Here is a 20,358-nt window from a genome sequence, read left to right on the forward strand (position 1 = left end):
TGGCGCTGGCCCGAACAGATAGATTCATAACAATTCACTGAAACAATGTGTCTTTATGAAAATACTGTAAGCTTGTACTGTAAGGCATGTTTAAGTTTGTTTATGCTTAAGTGTTCCTAATAATGTATGTTCCTTGTGGATTAAAAGAAACGACAATAAAATAATCAAAAATCATTACAACAAGAGTAATATGCGCTTTTATTACAGCGGGGAGATTTAATGTTTGTAAATTGGCATTTCGGACCCGAAGTTGCGAAATAGAAACATTCTTACTCCCGACCACCTAGCGGCGGTAATGCAACTACGACGCTTCTGAACAGAATACAAACAAGGAAGAACCCAATGAGGAAACACCGTTGCATTAAACCGGGTGAAGTAGTGGCCGCCGTTATTGATTTGTAAAAGGTACGCCGTTTTCTCACAAAGATGTCCAAAAGACATCGTTTGGATTTGGGTGATGACTATTCCAGCAAGAAGAGATCCGAAGGGTAGGTGTGACGCTAAACGAACGCGTCCATTGAAACATTTTAGGCGCTCGTGGGTTGTTGCGAGTTGGCTCGAAGCCTACGTTGTGATTTAATGGGAATAGAGATAAATAGCTAACCTTAGCGGTCTGTGCTGGTGGTGGTGACTCGGCGACATGCTGGTTAGGTCATCTTTATTGCGCCCAAGGTGATACGTGAACGTTTTGGAGTGTTTTGCATTAGCTCGCATCACGATACGAGTTTGAGGCACGTGTATGAAGTTAGCGGGATGCTAGCAGCCATACCTGCTAGCTAAGCTAACTAGCTAGCACGCTAGCCCAAGCGGAAAACGAGAGCATTTTGTTAAATTACGTCTTTAAAGCCGTTCATCCCATGGTCTACGTATATCAAAATTGTATAAATCACGCCCCGTTAAATATCTTTAATACAGTATCTTGTCAGGTAGTGTATTCAAAATATAATCCCTGTATTCCCCAACACAATTTAATGTTGGCTCAACTTTCATTGGAAAAAGGTCAGTTTACCGGTTAAATTTGTATTACATATAATAACATATAATTTCAGAGGTTTAAATTTCGGGCTCTAAACCAAAGTTTTCGAATTTTTTTGTCTTCTTCACTAAAATCCGATTCCACTCATTAGTAGAAAAGCAAGTGACCTTAGTCAACAACAGGTTATAGTTTATTTTAATAATTCTCGTGTTCTAGGTTTTTGTTTCTCTTCAGAAACAAGTTTTGAAACAGTAGTAATCGACCCAACGCCATTTCGAAGTATATTTAAACATCAGCAGACAATATGACTAATTTAACATTGCATTTAATTGACTCTGACAGGCGTGACAGAGACTCAGATCGAGACCGTGGGGATCATTCCAGAGACAGGGACAGAGACCGGGATCGTGACCGTGACAGAGACCGGGACCGTGAGAGAGATGTGAAGTCTTCAAGTGCACCACCTAAAAGCACACCGCCCATCATCACCATGCCTCAGCTGAAGCAGATGGCCATGCAGCAGCAGATCAATCCATTCACCAATCTGCCGCACACGCCTCGCTATTATGAGATCCTTAAGAAAAGGTTACAGCTTCCCGTTTGGGAATACAAGGAAAACTTCAGTGACATCATCACACGCCATCAGAGCTTTGTTCTTGTTGGAGAGACTGGCTCCGGCAAGACAACACAGGTGAGAAAACCCACATACAAAAATGTAATCCAACTGAAATTGCAATGGAATTCATGGGGATTTTGCTTTTACCTGTAGATTCCTCAGTGGTGTGTGGACATTATAAGGAGCATTCCTGGTCCGAAGAGGGCTGTCGCTTGTACTCAACCAAGGCGAGTGGCAGCCATGAGCGTGGCCCAAAGAGTGGCAGACGAAATGGACGTGATGCTTGGACAGGAAGTGGGCTACTCCATCCGATTTGAAGACTGCAGTTCTGCCAAAACAATTCTAAAGTAAGTCGCTGGCTCCATTCAATTATTTTCAACACAACACATATCCACCTGTCTGATTCCATCTCCTTTTTGTTTAGGTACATGACAGATGGTATGTTGCTAAGAGAGGCGATGAATGACCCTCTTCTGGAGAGATACGGTGTGATTATACTGGATGAGGCCCACGAACGAACACTAGCCACTGATATTCTGATGGGAGTGCTGAAGGAGGTGGTGCGTCAGCGAGCAGATCTGAAGGTTTGTATGTCCTTGCATATTTGGAACTTGAGGAGCCACTCACTTAAACTAATGTCCAATCCCGATGTTGTTTGCCATCACAGTTGGCGTGGAGCGATATGAAAGTTTTGTTTCAAAGTTAGCGTGAAAGAAGCAGCCAAATTAAATTTTCTTGCAAGACCCCCATGAAATATACTTACATGTGCAGAACCTTTTCAATCAGAGTTCATTTCTGTTTTCTAGTCTTCTGAGGCTCTTACCGATTGCATTAAAAAAAAGACTAAGTCAAAGTAAATGAGCAATTTTTTTTATATTCAAGAAAATTTGCAGGGGAAATATTTGCTATAAAAAAAGCGCATCAAGGATGTTCTCTTTTTGCTCAGGTGATAGTTATGAGTGCTACTCTGGATGCAGGGAAGTTCCAAGTGTACTTTGACAGTTGCCCCCTGTTGACGATTCCCGGCCGCACGCACCCGGTAGAGATCTTCTACACGCCTGAGCCGGAGCGAGACTACCTCGAGGCTGCCATTCGCACAGTCATCCAGATTCACATGTGCGAGGAAGAGGAGGGCGATTGTCTTCTCTTCCTCACTGGTCAAGAGGTGAGAGCATGCGTGACATTTAAACTCAAACATGTCATTGTCCTTAAAACCTCTTTCAACTGTACAGTCAATATCTCAGGAAGAATTCTTTGTAAGTATTGAAATTTACCGCCATTCAATAAAAGTCGAAAGAGTTACCTGTTGAAGATGACACCTAATGAGAGGGAACAGGAAAATATGATAGTCATGAAGAGATGTTTGACACACAGTTTTGTTCGATATCCAAATTATACCACTTGAATGGCATTCGACTTAGATTTCACCAGTGTTGTCAGTTTCTTTAATGCCCTTTAAAATAAATGTTTTCCTCTGTAGGAAATTGATGAAGCGTGCAAACGAATCAAGCGTGAGGTTGATGACCTCGGGCCTGAAGTTGGGGACATCAAAATTATTCCACTGTATTCCACATTACCACCACAGCAGCAGCAGAGGATCTTTGAGCCGCCACCCCCACGGAAACCCAATGGTGCTATAGGAAGAAAGGTATATTGGTTTAATAATTCAAGTTTGAGCTAAGGCTAGGTGCAAAGTGCATTCTCACTGATGTGGACTGCTCACACTATGTCGACGTACAAAAGCTACACATGAAGCTACAATATTGCACACATACCAGCAGCAATAGAAATTGGTGGTTTATAATTATACACCAAGTATTCTTTTCTCAAGTGCAGTGTGACTCCCTCACTTGCCAATTAACTTGAGCTAATTTTAAATTTAACTTTAAAACAAAAACTTGCCAGAAAAAAAATACTTCACAGCTTGTTCATCAATTCATATTGATTTAACCGTTTGTTTGTTTGTTTGTTTGTTTGTTTGTTTGTTTGTTTGTTTTAGGTTGTGGTATCGACAAATATTGCTGAAACCTCTCTAACGATTGACGGCGTAGTCTTTGTCATCGATCCTGGCTTTGCCAAACAGAAGGTGGGTTGTGCAGCAGAACTTAATGTGGAGCAGCCCAAATTTGTTTGAGATGGGCAAATCTCACTTGAATGTTATACACAGTATATTGGATATAATGTGATTACAAATTTGCCTGCAGGTGTACAACCCTCGTATCCGAGTGGAGTCGCTGCTTGTCACAGCCATCAGTAAGGCTTCTGCCCAGCAGAGGGCAGGACGAGCTGGCAGAACCCGTCCAGGGAAATGTTTCCGCCTTTATACAGAAAAAGCCTACAAAACAGAGATGCAGGTGACAGGCTAAAATGCTGTTCTTCCTTTTCAATAGCTCCTCTAAAGCTTATACTGATCATGCTTTCCTTTTCAGGATAACACGTATCCAGAAATCCTGCGTTCAAATTTGGGGTCTGTGGTGCTGCAACTCAAAAAGTTGGGCATCGACGACCTCGTGCACTTTGACTTCATGGATCCACCAGGTGAGACTGTGAGGTGGAAGGTGTCTCATCCCTGATTGTGTTGTCATACCTCTTTGACCTCCTTGCAGCTCCTGAGACACTGATGAGAGCCCTGGAGCTACTCAATTACTTGGCGGCTCTCAATGATGACGGTGACCTGACTGAGCTGGGTTCCATGATGGCAGAGTTCCCCCTCGACCCCCAGCTGGCTAAGATGGTCATCGCAAGTTGCGAGTTCAACTGCTCCAATGAGATCCTCTCCATCACCGCTATGTTGTCAGGTAATGGCCAGGACTGGGCCCGCTCAGAGTCCCTGATGAATCCACATCAATTCACATGGGTTCAAGGGGTCTCAATACTTGAGCAGAGAAGAACTGTTAATCCAAAAATAAAATACAAAATTAAGTTGAAGCGTGCTGTTTTTCGTTTGAGCATCAAGTAATAGAAATTCCAAGGCAACTCAGAATAAATGAATGCGTCTATTAAGGGTGGAATATGTTGAATATGTCGTATACTCAGACGTCACAGGCCAGCGCTTGGATTTCACGTCTGAAAATCGATGGTTCTGCTGTATCATTCTTGTGTACTACGGCACTATTGGTGTGCGTCATTTCAGCTTTCAAACTATTCGAACTTCCCCCACAAAAAAGTCCCAAATGTCTTTGAGAGGCTAAAGGATGGAAATGTCAATTGATGCATTTTAATAGTAACTAAACAGTTTCAGATCCTTGTGATGAGAAAATGTAAATGTCTTGTGAATTTTACACAGTGCGGAGAAGTGTTAACAAACTTGCCAAATTTAAATGAATAGTATATTGAATCAGACTTAGAAAAATCAAGACCTTCACTTGGCGATCAGGCGCTGTGGCCATGTTAGCTGAACCCTTCGCATGTGCACAAATTGTTTGATCCGCAAAAATGTATCCACTTAAAACTCGCCGGTGACTCGAAAACTCCTATGCAATGACTAGAAGCGCAAGAAAAGTTTTGCTTTCCAGATGTGCTTTAATGAACTTCCCCCAACCATCTCTGAGCTAAGGCTGCAGAACCCCCCACCCCCCTCGATAGAGCTTGTGGTTGTGCCACTCCCAGCTGTCACCGCTTAGGCTTTTCTCTATCGTGTTGTGAATTTTTGACTCATCCCTGTGGGCGGCTTTGTTGGGGCCCATACCAACCTTGTTTAGTCCCACAGTGTTTTGTTCGCCCCACGGAGGCTAAGAAGGCCGCCGACGAGTCCAAGATGAGGTTCGCCCACATCGACGGCGACCACTTGACACTGCTCAATGTCTACCACGCCTTCAAGCAAAGTGAGTGTCAGTCACTAAGCTGGTCCCAAACACAAGGCGTTGCGCATGCCTGTCACTGTCAATGACCTTTTTGTCCTCCTCTTCAGACCATGAGGCGAACCAGTGGTGCTATGACAACTTTGTCAACTACCGCTCGTTGATGTCAGCCGACAACGTGCGGCAGCAGCTGTCCAGGATCATGGATCGCTTCAATCTGCCCCGCCGGAGCACAGAGTTCACCAGTCGAGACTACTACATCAATATCCGCAGAGCGCTCTGCACCGGCTTCTTCATGCAGGTTGGTAATGGCGGTGCGCAACGTGGTGGTCAACGTTCGGACCGTCAGCCTTTTTCCCCAGCTCCAACAAATACTAGCTTCATTAAGTGTTTGTTTTCAAACCAAATCCACCAAACCATTTGGACTGGGACTCACTTCTGAAGTTTATTTTCTTAAATGTAGTGAATTCAGCCTGGATACTGTTTGGCTCAATTGACCGAATTCTACAATACATTGACTTGCTTTCTGTCTGTGCTGCAGGTGGCTCATCTGGAACGAACCGGTCATTACCTCACAGTCAAAGACAACCAAGTGGTCCAACTGCACCCATCAACAGTCTTGGACCACAAACCCGAATGGGTGCTCTACAACGAATTTGTCCTCACCACCAAGAACTACATTCGCACTTGCACAGACATTAAACCAGAGTGGTGAGCCAAATCAATTGATAGGGTCATGGTCGTCCGTCGGTTCAAGTGTGGTTTCTCATGCTGTCTCTTGTGTTTCAGGCTGGTCAAGATTGCCCCCCAGTACTACGAAATGAGTAACTTCCCACAATGTGAAGCTAAACGACAGCTGGAGCGAATCGTTGCCAAGCTAGAGAGCAAAGAGTATTCCCAGTACTAAACGTTAACCAATAACTGTCCTGAAAAAATGACAGCATACCATATAGTTTTAGATCTTTCTGTATCATCGTATCTTAAAACTGTTGACTCTTTAGCATTTGGATTTTTTTTTATATATATATTTTCTTTGTTAGCTTTCAGTTGTCTCCCACATTGTCCATTCTTCAACTGTAATGGCAGAAAGAAATATCAGCAAGCATTGGATCACTATAAATATTTTCAAAAGAAGCATTGTTTTGATGTAGGAAATTGTTGACTGCTGGCTTTGTTTCTTTATTAAAGGAGCTTTGACTTACTACACCTTGATGCTTTAAATACTAATGTGAATGTCATGACAGAAATGCACTTGATGTGTTACACATCAACTTCATTCTAAAGCATTCGTTTACCAGTTGAATCCACAAAAGATCAAGTTACCTGATAAAAGCTGCAAGGCTTCATGAGTGAGAATGTGTGAGAGAAACAGGATGACAAAGGTAGTGGTCCAACTTTACAAGCTATGATGAAATTCTTATCAGGTAACATTACAGGGAGAACCAAAGTTTGGGCTTATTTTTTCCCCTTCAACATCCTCAATTGTCTCTGGCAGGCAGTGGCCGCGTGTCTCTGACAGCTGCGATGCCAGGATTGCTGCCAGGACAGCTGAGGAGAACAAGACGAGTTGGGGCAGGTCCTTCCAGACGTCATCCAGTAAAAGGATCAGAGGAGCGAGGGCCACACCAATTCGGGCCATAGATGAGTTGAAGCCCATCCCGTTTTGTCTTGAACATAAAAAATACAGCACAGATCGTTTAGTATTGTGACTGGCACTGTGTGTAACTTTTAGATGCAGAAACAAAGGCAGTATAGAAACTTACAACCTGCTGATGAAAAAAGTAAGGTATGTAAGCGCACCTGACAACTGTGGGAAACAATTCAGAAGAGTAGAGCACTATGGTACAAAATGATGCTGAAGAAAAGCCTTTTCCTACGACTGCCACCATTGTTCTCAGGGTTGACATATCTAAGGGAATGTCACGGGAATCATTAAATATGACAACATCTTGATCAATCCTTGGAAATGCCATGACACCAACCTTTTGGTATCAAAATGTTGATTCCGAGAGTGACAGCAAGCATGGTCAACATTCCCAACAGCGTACGCTTCCGTCCAATCCTGTCCAGTAAGAAGAAACTGGACAATTTGCCCGGCACTTCCACTGATGAGTAGAGCAACTGAGTGAGGTAGACATTAAGGCCAAAGCCGCTGATATTGAAGGTGATGCCGTAGAATGCAATCGCTATGGTGAACCTAGGAACGACAAAGTGCGCTGTAACATTGGGTAACCCAAACCCACAATTGGATGTGGAGGAAAACAAAATTGTGCGCAGACCAAAGAGAACCAGTGCACAAGGACAGTCTTCTCATTTTAGGTGTTCTCATCAAGTCCAAGTAGGAATACACTCGACTTTTCTTCTCTGTCACCACGATGGAGGACAGAGTCTGGAAACAGTCAAAGGAATAATCTTGATGACTTTTGAAAATTAGAACATTACCATCATTATGAGAATAATGCGAGCCTCAGGTTGAAGTCCATGGCACAACGCCTCAGTGCCGTTTATTTTGGCACATTTGACGAGACACAAATGAGCTTCCTCCAGCTTTCCGTTGGCAATGAGCCATCGAGCCGACTCAGGCATCCACCTGGATGTCAAAGGCAAAAAATACTGCATTTAGTTTTGAGGGCCCGAAGATTGAAAATTGACTTCCTATGATTTGTATGCAAGTACTTTGATTTCTGGAACAATTGCTCACAGCTGCAGTGTGAAAATAAATTTTTCATTTGATACGACGTCCCGTGGTCTGCAAAAGTTGAATCAAGGAAATTGGACAGACTTTAGGATTAAAGGTTAACATCTTCAACCACCCAAAACACTCCAGTGTTCTTGATTGGACTTTTGCACACAACCATAATCTGGATGAATAAGTATTTACACGGTCACTAGGTCCACAATGTCTCATTTACTAAATAACAGAGGGGTTGTGCAAAACAACCCAGGTTTGTAGAGGATCAGACCTATTTGGACAGTTGATTTGAATGTTTTGCACAAAAAGTGGGGAAAAATTTAAAAAAAGAGAGAAAAAAGAAATTCTCCAAAAATATTTAAAGAAATCTGATGCATATACATACATTGTATAATTTGGTCTATTTTGTTATACCTCCATGTAAAGAGACCCAGGAGGACGGGCAAAGTGACGGCAACAGTCAACCACCTCCAGTCGTTCACAAGGTAAGCAATGGGTACAAAGCAAATGCTCCCAAAGGCCCAGGAAAGACTGTCAAGAATTCCAACCGTCTTTCTGTGCTCTATGTCCACCCACTCCACACCTGGTTGAAGAATACAAGGGCACACACACATGTAGGATGGATAAATGAAGCAACTCCTCAAATAATGGTTGAGTTGAACATAAAATGTCATCTGATGATCTAAAATGACTGTACAGAGAACCAAAGAGACGATGACTATGCCAGTCATGCAAAAGCCGGTCAGGAATCTCAGCACTGCAAACATCAGGAAGGATGTGGCGAAAGCACTGGCGAGACCAAACAGCATTCCAGAGAGATAAGATGTCAGCAGCATGATCCTCCGACCGAACCTGAGCAGGAGGACCAAGGAAGTCAACACATGGCAATCAAGAGGTCAGCTAACCCTTCCTGTACATTTATTGGTCAAAGTCAAATGATTCCTCGTGGTGCGGATGGAGGGTTGGACTTTGTACAAGCACCATTTATTGGCAGTCTGGACACACCTGCTCTTTTGTCAGTACAAAGAAAGGGTCGCTAGATGTGTTGCTCACTTGGCAGCATTAAGTAACCCTTGCTTTGTCCCGATGCTTTAGCGCTTCCCGTGGTCCTTATGGTAACAAAAGCCACACTAGATTTGCAGAAGTCAGTACCTCAGCCTGCATTCTTTGTGTGTTTTGAAAGACTTATTGATGTGAGAGACCGTTTATATAGGCACATGGGAACTGTTTGAAAATGTGAACAATCACATCATCTTTATTTTCAGTTGACAGTAAGTACAGGGCAAAATGGCCGTCCACTGAGAGGTGGATAGAACATGTTATTGCAATGTGAAAAAAAATGACTGTACTACCCTTTAATTTGTCCAGAGCCCCTCAAATGATGACATAATGACTTGTTTTTTGTTTGTTTTTATGATCTCACAAATTACGGTAAAATCAGATATTTGAATAAAATCTTCATGCACAGATTTGTGTGCTAGCATGAGCATAACTTTCTCAGGGAGACCATATAAGGAATCAAAATATAACCATGGAATGCCATCATCTCTGTGCAGTCAAGTCAACGTGAAAAGCAATGATTGCATTATGTTACCTGTCACTCAGACTTCCAAAAGTCACAGCTCCAAACATTACGCCAACAAAGAAGATTGTAGCCGTGGATTGGCTTCTGCTTCTTTGATCACACACCAGGTCCCACTAATACAAACACATTCACAGGTTTACAGGGGAAAAACAGTGACAAAATGTAAAACAATGTTATGTAGGTCACCTGGGTGGCCAGTGTGGATTTGAAGGTAGTGTTGTCATACACCCACCCATCCAGACAAGGCAAGGTGAGCACCTGAGTGACGTCAGACGTGTTGAAAAGCAGATGATACTGAGGTTCGGCGAACATCCGACAGGAGCTGCGAGTGCCGTCCTCCTCCAATGGGATGCTGACGGTGAGCCTGTCTGCCTGGGACAGATTCGGGAAGAGCCCTCCGGCAGCGACAAGGCAGTGGTGCGCAGGAACCGCCGCGATGAAGCTGTTGAGCAGAAAGTGGCAGGGCAGTGTGAAGCGACCTATGAAGCTGATGGCCACTATCATCTTCTGGAACCTCCCGAATCCGCCAACGTCAGAGATAATGTCCTCGAACTTCATGATGAGCGCCGGTGTGTGCTCCAGACATACACGCGCAAAGAGTGCACCAATCCCACGCAAGAAAGGAGTTAATTGAGACTCCTGGACCTCTTATCCAGTTTAGCAAGGAACAAAGGCCACTTCATACTTTCCACATCCACGTGTCTTCAAGAGTGGGCGTTACTTCATGTGATGTTACATCATCTTCCAGCCTTTGCACAAGGATCGCGCAGACCCCCTGTGGTCTTCCATGTGCGACTCAAGTTTTGCGAACAATTAAGTGATGCACGGATCGATTGTGATCCTTAAGATCAGGGGATGCTTTGAGAATAATTGTCAATTTGTTTGTCTATGTGAAGCCCTTTGAGACTGCTTGTGATTTAGGGCTATACAAATAAACTTGACTTGACTTGACTTGACTTGACTTGACTTGACTTGAGTTGACTTGACTTGATCCTAGTTGTCGATATCACTTAATAGTCACTTAACAGATAATAGTGACAGATTTCAAAATAACTTGTGTAGAGGTGAAAAACCACTTCGCTGGATTTAGTGTCATGTGTGTGTCAGGGTCCGGGAGGTTTTTCTCTTATCCACATGGGGGCAGCCGGGAGCAGAGTGGAGGAGGACCCACAGGTGTGGCTGATCTCCACAGGTATGGCTGATCAGGCTTGTTAGGGGAAGGCTTTTAAGGAGCGTGCCGCCAGCCGCTCATCGCCTGAGGGTCTGCCTATGCGATCTCCTTTACGGCCACGCCTTTAGCAATTATCCAAGTCAACCCTACTTGTCTATGCTGAGTCTCTGGTCTACCTGTTTGATCTTCGGCTTGTTTTCCACAAACTCTGACTCTTTGTTGTTCCCTTCCAGCTCTAGGATCCCCTGACTTGGACCTCCAACCGGCTCCACTCTGCTCAGACCAAACCACTCATGCTCCACCATCACAGCTCTAATTCCGTGCCCCTGGCTCGGACCCCCAGCGCTATTGCTTTCTCACTCCCTTCAATACAAACTCCACATCCATCTGGGACTCCTGATCGGTTTCTGCATGTGGGTCAAACAACTTGCTAAAACTATGACAGAGTGAGTCCGCACAACAGAGCTCCTCCCTTCCTCTTACACACACACTTCTGCTCAGCCAAATTTATTGTGACTTAATCATGTCACACACCAACATGACGGAAATTGACTCCTACAGTACTAAGACCACAGGCCAGTCATTTTCATCAATGCACGTTATTATTAACCGTGTTGTTTTTGATGTTTTCCTGTAGGGAATTGTTGACTGCTGGCTTTGTTTCTTTAATATAGGAGCTTTGACTTATTACATCTGAATGCTTTCAATACCAATGTAAATGTCATGACAGCAATGCACTTGATGTAATACAAATAAACTTCGTTCTAAAGCATTCATTTACCAGTTGAATCTAGAAAAGATCAAGATAAAAACGCTTCATGAGTGGCTTCATGAATGAGGATGTTAAGCTGATAATAGCACCTTGCAAATCACATTTGACCTCTTGTACTTGGTCTTGTACAGACGTTCTCCCTAAAAGTTAAATGAGATCACAAAGGTGTTGGTCCAGCTTCACAAGCTATGATGAAATTCTAATCAGGTAACAGTACAGGTAGAACCACAATTCAGCCTATTTTCTCCCCTCAACATCCTCAATTGTCTCTGGCAGGCAGCGGCCACGTGTCTCTGGCAACTGCGATGCCAGGATTGCTGCCAGGACAGCTGAGGAGAACAAGACGAGTTGGGGCAGGTCCTTCCAGACGTCCTGCAGTAAAAGGACGAGAGGAGTGAGGGCCACACCCATTCGTGACATAGATGAGTTGAAGCCCATCCCGTTTTGTCTTGAACATAAAAATGACAGCACAGATTGTTTAGTATTGTGACTGGCACTATGTGTGTAACTTTTAGATCCTGAAATAAAGGCAGTATAGAAACTTACAACCTGCTGATGAAAAAAGTAAGGTATGTAAGCGCACCTGACAACAGTGGGAAACAATTCAGAAGAGTAGAGCACTATGGTACAAGATGATGCTGAAGAAAAGCCTTGTCCTACGACTGCCACCATTGTTCTCAGGGTTGACATATCTAAGGGAATGTCACGGGAATCATTAAATATGACATCTTGATCAATCCTTGGAAATGCCATGACACCAACTTTTTGGTATCAAAATGTTGATTCCGAGAGTGACAGCAAGCATGGTCAACATTCCCAACAGCGTACGCTTCCGTCCAATCCTGTCCAGTAAGAAGAAACTGGACAATTTGCCCGGCACTTCAGCTGATGAGTAGAGCAATTGAGTGAGGTAGACATTGAGGCCAAAGCCGCTGATATTGAAGGTGATGCCGTAGAAAGCAATTGCTATGGTGAACCTAGGAAAGAGAGAGTGCCCTGTAACATTGGGTAACCCAAACCCACAATTGGATGTGGAGAAAAAAAAAAATTGTGCGCAGACCAAATAGAACTAGTGCACAAGGACAGTCTTCTCATTTTAGGTGTTTTCATCAGGTCCAAGTAGGAATACACTCGACTTCTCGTCTCTGTCACCACGATGGAGGACAGAGTCTGGAAACAGTCAAAGGAATAGTCTTGGTGACTTTTGAGAATTAGAACATTACCATCATTACGAGAATAATGCGAGCCTCAGGTTGAAGTTCATGGCACAACGCCTCAATGCCGTTTATTTTGGCACATTTGACGAGACACAAATGAGCTTCCTCCAGCTTTCCGTTGGCAATGAGCCATCGAGCTGACTCAGGCATCCACCTGGGGGTCGAAGGCAAAAAATACTGCATTTAGTTTTGAGGGCCAGAAGACTGAAAATTGACTTTCCATGATTTGTACACAAGTAAATGAAATTTTCATTTGATACGACGTCCTACGGTCTGCAAAAGTCGAATCAAGGAAATTGGACAAACTTTAAGATTAAAAGTTAACTTCTTCAAACACTCCGGTGTCCTTGATTGGACTTTTGCACACAACCATAATCTGGATGAATAAGTATTTACACAGTCACTATGTCCACAATGTCTCATTTACTAAATAACAGAGGGGTAGTGCAAAACAACCCAGGTTTGTAGAGGATCAGACCTATTTGGACAGTTGATGTGAATGTTTTGCACAAAAAGTGGGGAAACGTAGGGAAAAAATAATAAAAATTGAAAGAAAGAAATCTGATGCATATACATACATTGTCTATTTTGTTATACCTCCACGTGAAGACACCAAAGAGGACAGGCAAAGTGACGGCAACAGTCAACCACCGCCAGTCGTTCACAAGGTAAGCAATGGGTACGAAGCAAATGCTCCCAAATGTCCAGGAAAAGCTGTCAAGAATTCCAACCGCCTTTCTGTGCTCTATGTCCACCCACTCCACACCTGGTTGAAGAATACGAGGCCACACACACATACGTAGGATGGATAAATGAAGCAACTCCTCAAATAATGGTTGAGTTGAACATAAAATGTCATCTGATGATCTAAAATGACTGTACAGAGAACCAAAGAGACGATGACTATGCCAGTCATGCAAAAGCCGGTAAGGAATCTCAGCACTGCGAACATCAGGAAGGATGTGGCGAAAGCACTGGTGAGAGCAAACAGCATTCCAGAGAGATAAGATGTTAGCAGCATGATCCTCCGACCGAACCTGAGCAGGAGGACCAAGGAAGTCAACACATGGCAATCAAGACCAATTGATGTGAGAGAACTTTGATATAGGCACATGGGAACTGTTTGAAAATGTGAACAATCACATCTTAATTTTCAATTCACAGTAAGCGCAAGACAAATGGCCGCCCGCTGAGATGGCAAGAAACAGGTGGAATTTTTGCTTATTTCCTATTCTACAAGTCCAATATTTATCATCATAATATGTTTAGACTAGTAAGGGTTGATAGAACATGTTATTGCAATGTGAAAAAAAATGACTTGACGACCCTTTAATTTGTCCAGAGCCTCTCAAATGATGACATAATGACTTGTTTTTCTGTTTATTTTTATAACCTCACAAATTACGGTAAAATCAAATATTTAAAGAAAATACCCGTGGACAAATCTGTGTACAAGCATGATCATAACTTTCTCAGGGAGTCCTTATAGGGAATCAAAATCTAACCATAAAATGCCATCAATCTCTCAGCAATCAAGTCAACGTGAAAAGCAATGATTGCATAGTGTTACCTGTCACTCAGACTTCCAAAAGTCATAGATCCAAACATTACGCCAATAAAGAAGATAGTGGCGGTGGATTGGCTTCTGCTTTTTTTATCACACACCAGGTCCCACTAATACAAACACATTTATATGTTTACAGGGGAAAACCAACGGCAAAATGTAAAACAATGTAATGTAGGTCACCTGGGTGGCCAGAGTGGATTTGAAGGTAATGTTATCATACACCCACCCATCCAGACAGGGCAAGGTGAGCACCTGAGTGACGTCAGACGTGTTGAAAAGCAGATGATACTGAGGCTCGGCGAACATCCGACAGGAGCTGCGAGTGCCGTCCTCCTCCAATGGGATGCTGACGGTGAGCCTGTCTGCCTGGGACAGATTCGGGAAGAGCCCTCCGGCAGCGACAAGGCAGTGGTGCGCAGGAACCACCGCGATGAAGCTATTGAGCAGAAAGTGGCAGGCCAGTGTGAAGCGACTTATGAAGCTGATGATCACTATCATCTTCTGGAACCTCCCGAATCCGCCGACGTCAGAGATAATGTCCTCGAACTTCATGATGAGCGCCGGTGTGTGCTCCAGACATACACGCGCAGAGAGCGCAACATTCCCACGCAAGAAAGGAGTAATCGAGACCCTTGAACCTCTTACCCAGTTTTGCAAGGCACAAAGGCCACTTCATACTTTCTACATCCACGTGTCTTCAAGAGTGGGCGTTACTTCATGTGATGATGTCTTCCAGCCTTTGCAGAAGGATCGCGCAGACCCCCTGTGGTCTTCCACGTGCGACACAAGTTTTGCGTCCAATTAAGTGATGCACGGATCGATTGCGATCGTAGATGTCAAATATCAATTCGATGGGTAAATAAAAAAATATCAATAACAGTAAAAGTATGGTTGAGAATTTGGCTAGAAATGTCTGTGTACATACCTTGATATTGCAATAAGTAAATAATAATACATTGTTTGACCCAACGTATTGTATTTAAGGCAACACTGGGCCTAATTTTTATGTGGTATGATTAGCTGGCAAGCAGTTCCCCTGCCCATTGCCCAAGAACAGCTAGCTTGGCGTGACGGAAGTGAGGATTAGTCAGAAAATGAATGGATGGATGGATGGATGGAGGACAGGACAAACCATAGCAAAATATATGCAAAACTATTTTATTTCAAAAACAGGTGGAAAAGTTAAACGTTAACAAATAAAAACATTCCAAAGTGATCTAGGCTGTTCGGTATCGAAGGTTTAAAGAAGGGCAACTAAAACATGCCAACATTGAAAGGACAAACATTTTAAAGCTTTCACAAACAAATACGTAAAAAGTTATAAGGCTAAAATTTATCTTTTGCTGCTCGAGCTTGGCTGGCTGTCTTGAGTCTTGTGAGCTTCTGCGTACTGATGTTTCCAATTTTGAGGATCCTGGTCATGAAGCTGACAACAAGCAAACACATCAATGGCAAGTCAAAGTTTCACTCAGACACAAAAACACTTTTTTGCAGTTTTTATCTTATCACCTTAAATGTTGGCGTACCACCTAGCAACGAGTCTCCAGCATGGCTATACGCTATCACTCATTAACAAAGTAAAGATGAGCAATCCTATTGCTTTTAAAATTTAACTGTCATCACACTAGTTTGATACATACTTCTGCAACAAATTGAAGGATTTTGGCCTTGGAGACTTCCTTGTCAGCACGCGGACCCCAGAGAAAATTGTGTTCGGGTGGGTCACTGTGGGGGATGAGTACATACTCCAGATACCTGAGTACACACACACATAGGAGCTCTAAATGTATTTTTCTATAAAGAGAGACTCCCACATCTGCATTGCAGTGGTGACCAATTGGTTAAAAAAATGTGTGGAGTATGTGCAAATGCAGACACATGCTGACTTCAAGGCTGCATGCATGTATGCACTCCTCCATGTTGCTGTATGGTGTGGTATAAACCAGACTCTATGGTCTTACAGGATCTGGCTCTGAACACACCAGCGCTGAATCTCAGATGAACAGAAAATGTACGTATGAAAGATTTAAAAAAATAATCAAAATTGCCGTGCCATCGCAAGCGCCATCATTACCGTTGTCGCACAAACTCATCTGTGACCATCTTCTTGACGTCGCCGAAGTCCTCGTGTTTCTTCCTGCAAATACGGTTCGTGTCGTCACCGAGTCGAAGTCCAGCATCAGTGGATGAATGACAGAAATCTTACGTGGGGTTAATGCGGAGTTTTTCGAGCATGTTCCATATCAGGCCTGCGGGTGCAAATACATTTGTGAGCGTCACGGCAGGGACATGGCAGAGGCATTGTGGCGGCTTACTTTCTTTGGCCACGCCCTGTTTCATGAAGATGACACTCAGGATGAAAAAGAGCAGTCCCGTCTTCGGGTTGGCCAAGCTGTGGTGAGCATGTCAAACAAATGAGTCACTTTGAAGGCTTTCAAAAGGCACAACCATCTGTGGAGGATTTACCAGAAGGACGGTCCTCCAGCTGTTGCCTCAAACTTATTGATGAGGATGTACAATTGATTCTTTGTGTCTATATTGACCAATTTAAGGCCAAAAACCTGAACAGAGGATATTTCACAAGTGTCAGAAATAATAACTTTGGAACAAAGTAACTCTTACCTATTCTCCAAAAACAACAGTAATACACAGTCATTGTTGGTCTGTTTACATCAAAGTATCTATATTTTGCTCCAGACAAACCTGTTCAAAGGTGTGGGTCACTCTCTTCATGATTTCAGGGTAGACATTTCGGTATTCTTTGATCACATTTTTCACCAAGTCTGAAACCAAAACAAATCAGCCTGGTCAAATTGCATTGCTGTCCGAATAGAAAATGTTGTTGTGATGGACAGATCTGGAAGTGGTAGCATTGTGTGCTCAGCTCTGCCTCACAGTTGAGGTTCAGCATTAAAAATTTGGCTCCGGCCTTCCTATGTGCGTAGACATGTTTTCCTTTGCCAATGAGGCCTCCCATCACATTCATGAGTGTGAGTGGCTGCCTGTCTAGATGTAAAATCACCTCTCACCAGATGAGGAGGAATTGAGAAAATTGATGGATGGTATGCAAAAGTATAACAGGGGGGAAAAATCTACAGTATTATAAAGTGCAGAGCTGAACTTAAACATGTGGAGCACTTCTGTTGTGACTTCCATATACCTGCACGCCGTATGGGTATCTTCTTCTGATCTTTTACCAGGATGTACTGGACCACCTCAGTTATCTGGAGAAAACATCAAGCAATTTGCGTGAAACTGAAAATGGTCTAATATTGGTTATTAGTGTGCGTACCTTTTGGTCAATTTGTGAAGGCGAGAGCTTCTCGAGGTTTCTCTGGACCTGTGACACACTCGGCTGAGTGAACGTTGCATCTTCATCCTCACCCACAGCGCCCAGTGAGCTTTGTGGTCTCTGTGAGAGAGAACAAAGTTGGCACAATTGGTGTCAGAGAAAGGAAAGAAAGAAATTTTGCATTTTTTTCAGCTCATCATTTTCATTTTGTTCCACAACTTCAAGGGGCCACTATGATCGCTCATATTTAAAATGTAATGGATTTGATCAAGTACTAACTGCGCTATAACACGTCCCTTACAATGCATTTAGCTAATTTATAAATTCTTAATTTGTTTTTCTCTGTGCATGTTTGAATGCCAAATTAAACCAATCTTGCTGCCATGTTGTTGACTTTTGGTGCGTGTTTGTATAAAGTTACATACAAAACTAGAAAAGGAAATATTACAATGATGAGGGTAATTTCTCGTTTTATTGCAAAATAATTCATGTAAATTGAATGATCTCGCAAATATGAGACGACTTACTTTTCTCTGTGAGGAGCTCTGAGTATTGGACATTGGTCTCTTTCTCTGCGACATAGCGCCAAACTGGTTTTGCGGGGGTTGGAAAAGGACTTAAAAGATTACTCGTACGCAAAAAGCTGATGAGAAGCTGTTAGCCAACGTGCGCTTTCTCCGACAATAAAACTTCCCGCTGTTGTGATAAAGATACGCTTGCACACTACTGCAGCCAGGCGAACCGGCGCGCCTACGTGGCGGCCATATTGAAAGGGGCAACTTTCCAACCAGACCATTAATCCATGAACATCGAAATTCAGTAGTTTATTTTTACTATTATTATTACAACGCTATTATTATTGGCACAATGACAGGATGAGAACACAACAATAGGGCACTGATTAATAACAAAGATGATAAATTAAAAAGATAGACACGAAAGCAAAGGAAATAAATTTCCATTAACCCCAGTGGGCGTGTTTGCAGGGCAGGAGTTCGCTCCGATCCACTTAATTTCAAAAAGGACCAGTGTGAAGTGTACTTGCGGGTGCGCTGGCGCACGATCGGATCGCAGTGTTTGCGCGCACTGGCATTCCATTTTCGGTGCACTCAGAATTTCCAAACGGTAAAATCGAGCATCGTCGTGAGCACGCGGTTTAAAGGGAGCATGTATTTCATATGTCATATTTACCTATGAGCATTTCTTCTTCGTCTTCTTCTTGTTCTTCTTCGTCTTCTCCGTCTTCTTCTTCTTCTTCTTCTTCTTCTTCTTCTTGCAATTGGAAAACCCAAAATGTTTCGGTGTATTACCACCACCAAGTGGACTGGAGTGGGGAAGGGCAGGTTAGTTTTTTTTTTTTTGTGCCTCTTTTGAGCTGTAATTGTGTCGTAGTAGCTATGGAGGGCGTTGCATCTACACTGCCAGAAATCTAACTGACGAAAAGAATGTTGTTTTATGCAGTTCGAGGAAAATTGCTTATTTGAACCAACTCGGTTTTGCTCAGGAACTTATAAATGTATACTTTGTTTTTCCTGCTGATTTCCCCCATATTACTGTTAATGCAAATGTATTAAAGGCTACCTTCTCTCCTGACTTCATCTGGTAATAGTATTTCTGCATTTATGAATGGCTATTCTTTAATGTATAAATTGCTATGTTTTGACCCCTTATTATATTACCAATGTTCTGTCATCTCGCATATCCTGCAGCTGCCCTCCAACCATGCTTTGGCGGCGACCTCCCTGCGATCTTGCTTCGGCTGCACAAGCCCTGCGGCCGCCCTCGCCACCTGTCTGGCCTCCAGGACAGCCACTGGAGTGGCCCCACCAAGTACCTTTTGTTATTCTTGATTTTCACAAATATACAAAGATGTGAAGCAGGACCTTATTTCTCTGTTGGCCTAGCTGGGGGAAAGGGACATATAGATATATTTTTAAACAAAATTATACTGTAGAGGGCAGCAGAAGTATTTATGATTATGTAAGGCTAGTATGGGTTGTAATAGTTATCTCCAAATTCTGTTAAAGTTGAGTGACACATTATCTTTGTTCATTTTGTCCCTATGAATGTCAGAAAGAATAACAGCCTTTGAAAGCTGCAATTTTGTAATATGCTGTGACAGCTTCATCTCTCAGTTATTGGCTTAGTTTATCCTGTTGACTCCGACATGTCATCAGCAGCACCCTCCACCATTCCTCTCCTGCTCCTGTCGTGACATTTGATTGCAAAAATGACGGAGGGCAAATTTGTCTTTCTCACTGTGACTATGCCTAATTGAATGGAGGTAAATGTTTGACCTTTATTGCCACTTTGTTTCACCTCAATTTATTCCAAATGGCTCGCAAGTTGGATGACAACAAACTAACTCATAAATCATTTTCATGTAGTGTTAAGTCTTCCTTGGTAAAATGGTGATATGGGGGAAGGCAGACAAAGTGGTGTCCAAAAACGTACACAAACTGGATGTGGAAACTGTTCTACTAACCCGTGTGTAGGCTGCAAAGAACAAGCTGCAGGTTATCCACTTTTGTGCTCGATCATGAGAAGCATTGATTGTCGTATGCCAATCACATACTTTTCCACAGAAAAAAGAAAATTGGTGCCTAATCGATTGGAGCACCACTAATGAGAACTATTAAAAAGTTTAAACCATCACTGTACTGTGTAATG

The 20,358-nt window shown here is 43.0% G+C and overlaps 4 protein-coding genes, 1 long non-coding RNA gene and 1 other non-coding gene across 7 annotated transcripts; 2 read left to right on the forward strand and 4 right to left on the reverse strand.

The window, feature by feature from the left end:
• Nucleotides 1-322: 322 nt before the first annotated feature.
• On the forward strand, nt 323-6,596 carry LOC133150988 (ATP-dependent RNA helicase DHX15). Its single transcript, XM_061273674.1, has 14 exons — nt 323-488; nt 1,319-1,667; nt 1,746-1,939; nt 2,017-2,176; nt 2,539-2,757; nt 3,073-3,240; nt 3,592-3,678; nt 3,797-3,946; nt 4,022-4,130; nt 4,199-4,390; nt 5,294-5,416; nt 5,503-5,693; nt 5,934-6,103; nt 6,182-6,596. The coding sequence occupies exons 1-14, from the start codon at nt 427-429 to the stop codon at nt 6,297-6,299; spliced, it is 2,292 nt and encodes a 763-aa protein (XP_061129658.1). The 5' UTR covers nt 323-426; the 3' UTR covers nt 6,300-6,596.
• LOC133150992 (solute carrier family 22 member 7-like) lies at nt 6,561-10,244 on the reverse strand. Its single transcript, XM_061273684.1, has 9 exons — nt 9,856-10,244; nt 9,679-9,782; nt 8,782-8,936; nt 8,499-8,667; nt 7,859-7,982; nt 7,672-7,781; nt 7,375-7,589; nt 7,193-7,301; nt 6,561-7,059 (listed from the first exon to the last, which is right to left on the reverse strand). The coding sequence occupies exons 1-9, from the start codon at nt 10,225-10,227 to the stop codon at nt 6,813-6,815; spliced, it is 1,605 nt and encodes a 534-aa protein (XP_061129668.1). The 5' UTR covers nt 10,228-10,244; the 3' UTR covers nt 6,561-6,812.
• Nucleotides 8,881-14,769, forward strand: LOC133150993 (uncharacterized). Of its 2 annotated transcripts, XR_009713845.1 has the most exons (7): nt 8,881-8,979; nt 11,074-11,286; nt 11,889-12,181; nt 13,439-13,497; nt 13,714-13,917; nt 13,994-14,037; nt 14,631-14,769. It is a non-coding gene; the product is annotated as an uncharacterized LOC133150993 (long non-coding RNA). The 2 variants fall into 2 exon arrangements; XR_009713844.1 differs by having other exon boundaries at nt 11,889-13,917.
• On the reverse strand, nt 11,847-14,948 carry LOC133150991 (solute carrier family 22 member 7-like). Its single transcript, XM_061273683.1, has 9 exons — nt 14,577-14,948; nt 14,400-14,503; nt 13,712-13,866; nt 13,427-13,595; nt 12,860-12,983; nt 12,673-12,782; nt 12,375-12,589; nt 12,196-12,304; nt 11,847-12,060 (listed from the first exon to the last, which is right to left on the reverse strand). The coding sequence occupies exons 1-9, from the start codon at nt 14,946-14,948 to the stop codon at nt 11,850-11,852; spliced, it is 1,569 nt and encodes a 522-aa protein (XP_061129667.1). The 3' UTR covers nt 11,847-11,849.
• A 590-nt stretch (nt 14,949-15,538) lies between these two features.
• ndnl2 (necdin-like 2) lies at nt 15,539-18,873 on the reverse strand. Its single transcript, XM_061273685.1, has 10 exons — nt 18,216-18,873; nt 17,689-17,808; nt 17,557-17,620; nt 17,100-17,179; nt 16,863-16,957; nt 16,712-16,788; nt 16,603-16,645; nt 16,471-16,533; nt 16,037-16,151; nt 15,539-15,822 (listed from the first exon to the last, which is right to left on the reverse strand). The coding sequence occupies exons 1-10, from the start codon at nt 18,267-18,269 to the stop codon at nt 15,730-15,732; spliced, it is 804 nt and encodes a 267-aa protein (XP_061129669.1). The 5' UTR covers nt 18,270-18,873; the 3' UTR covers nt 15,539-15,729.
• Nucleotides 16,246-16,381, reverse strand: LOC133152116 (small nucleolar RNA SNORA11). Its single transcript, XR_009714080.1, has one exon. It is a non-coding gene; the product is annotated as a small nucleolar RNA SNORA11 (small nucleolar RNA).
• Nucleotides 18,874-20,358: the final 1,485 nt, after the last annotated feature.

This window comes from Syngnathus typhle, linkage group LG3, assembly GCF_033458585.1.
Source record: "Syngnathus typhle isolate RoL2023-S1 ecotype Sweden linkage group LG3, RoL_Styp_1.0, whole genome shotgun sequence".
NCBI classification, from domain to species: domain Eukaryota; kingdom Metazoa; phylum Chordata; class Actinopteri; order Syngnathiformes; family Syngnathidae; genus Syngnathus; species Syngnathus typhle.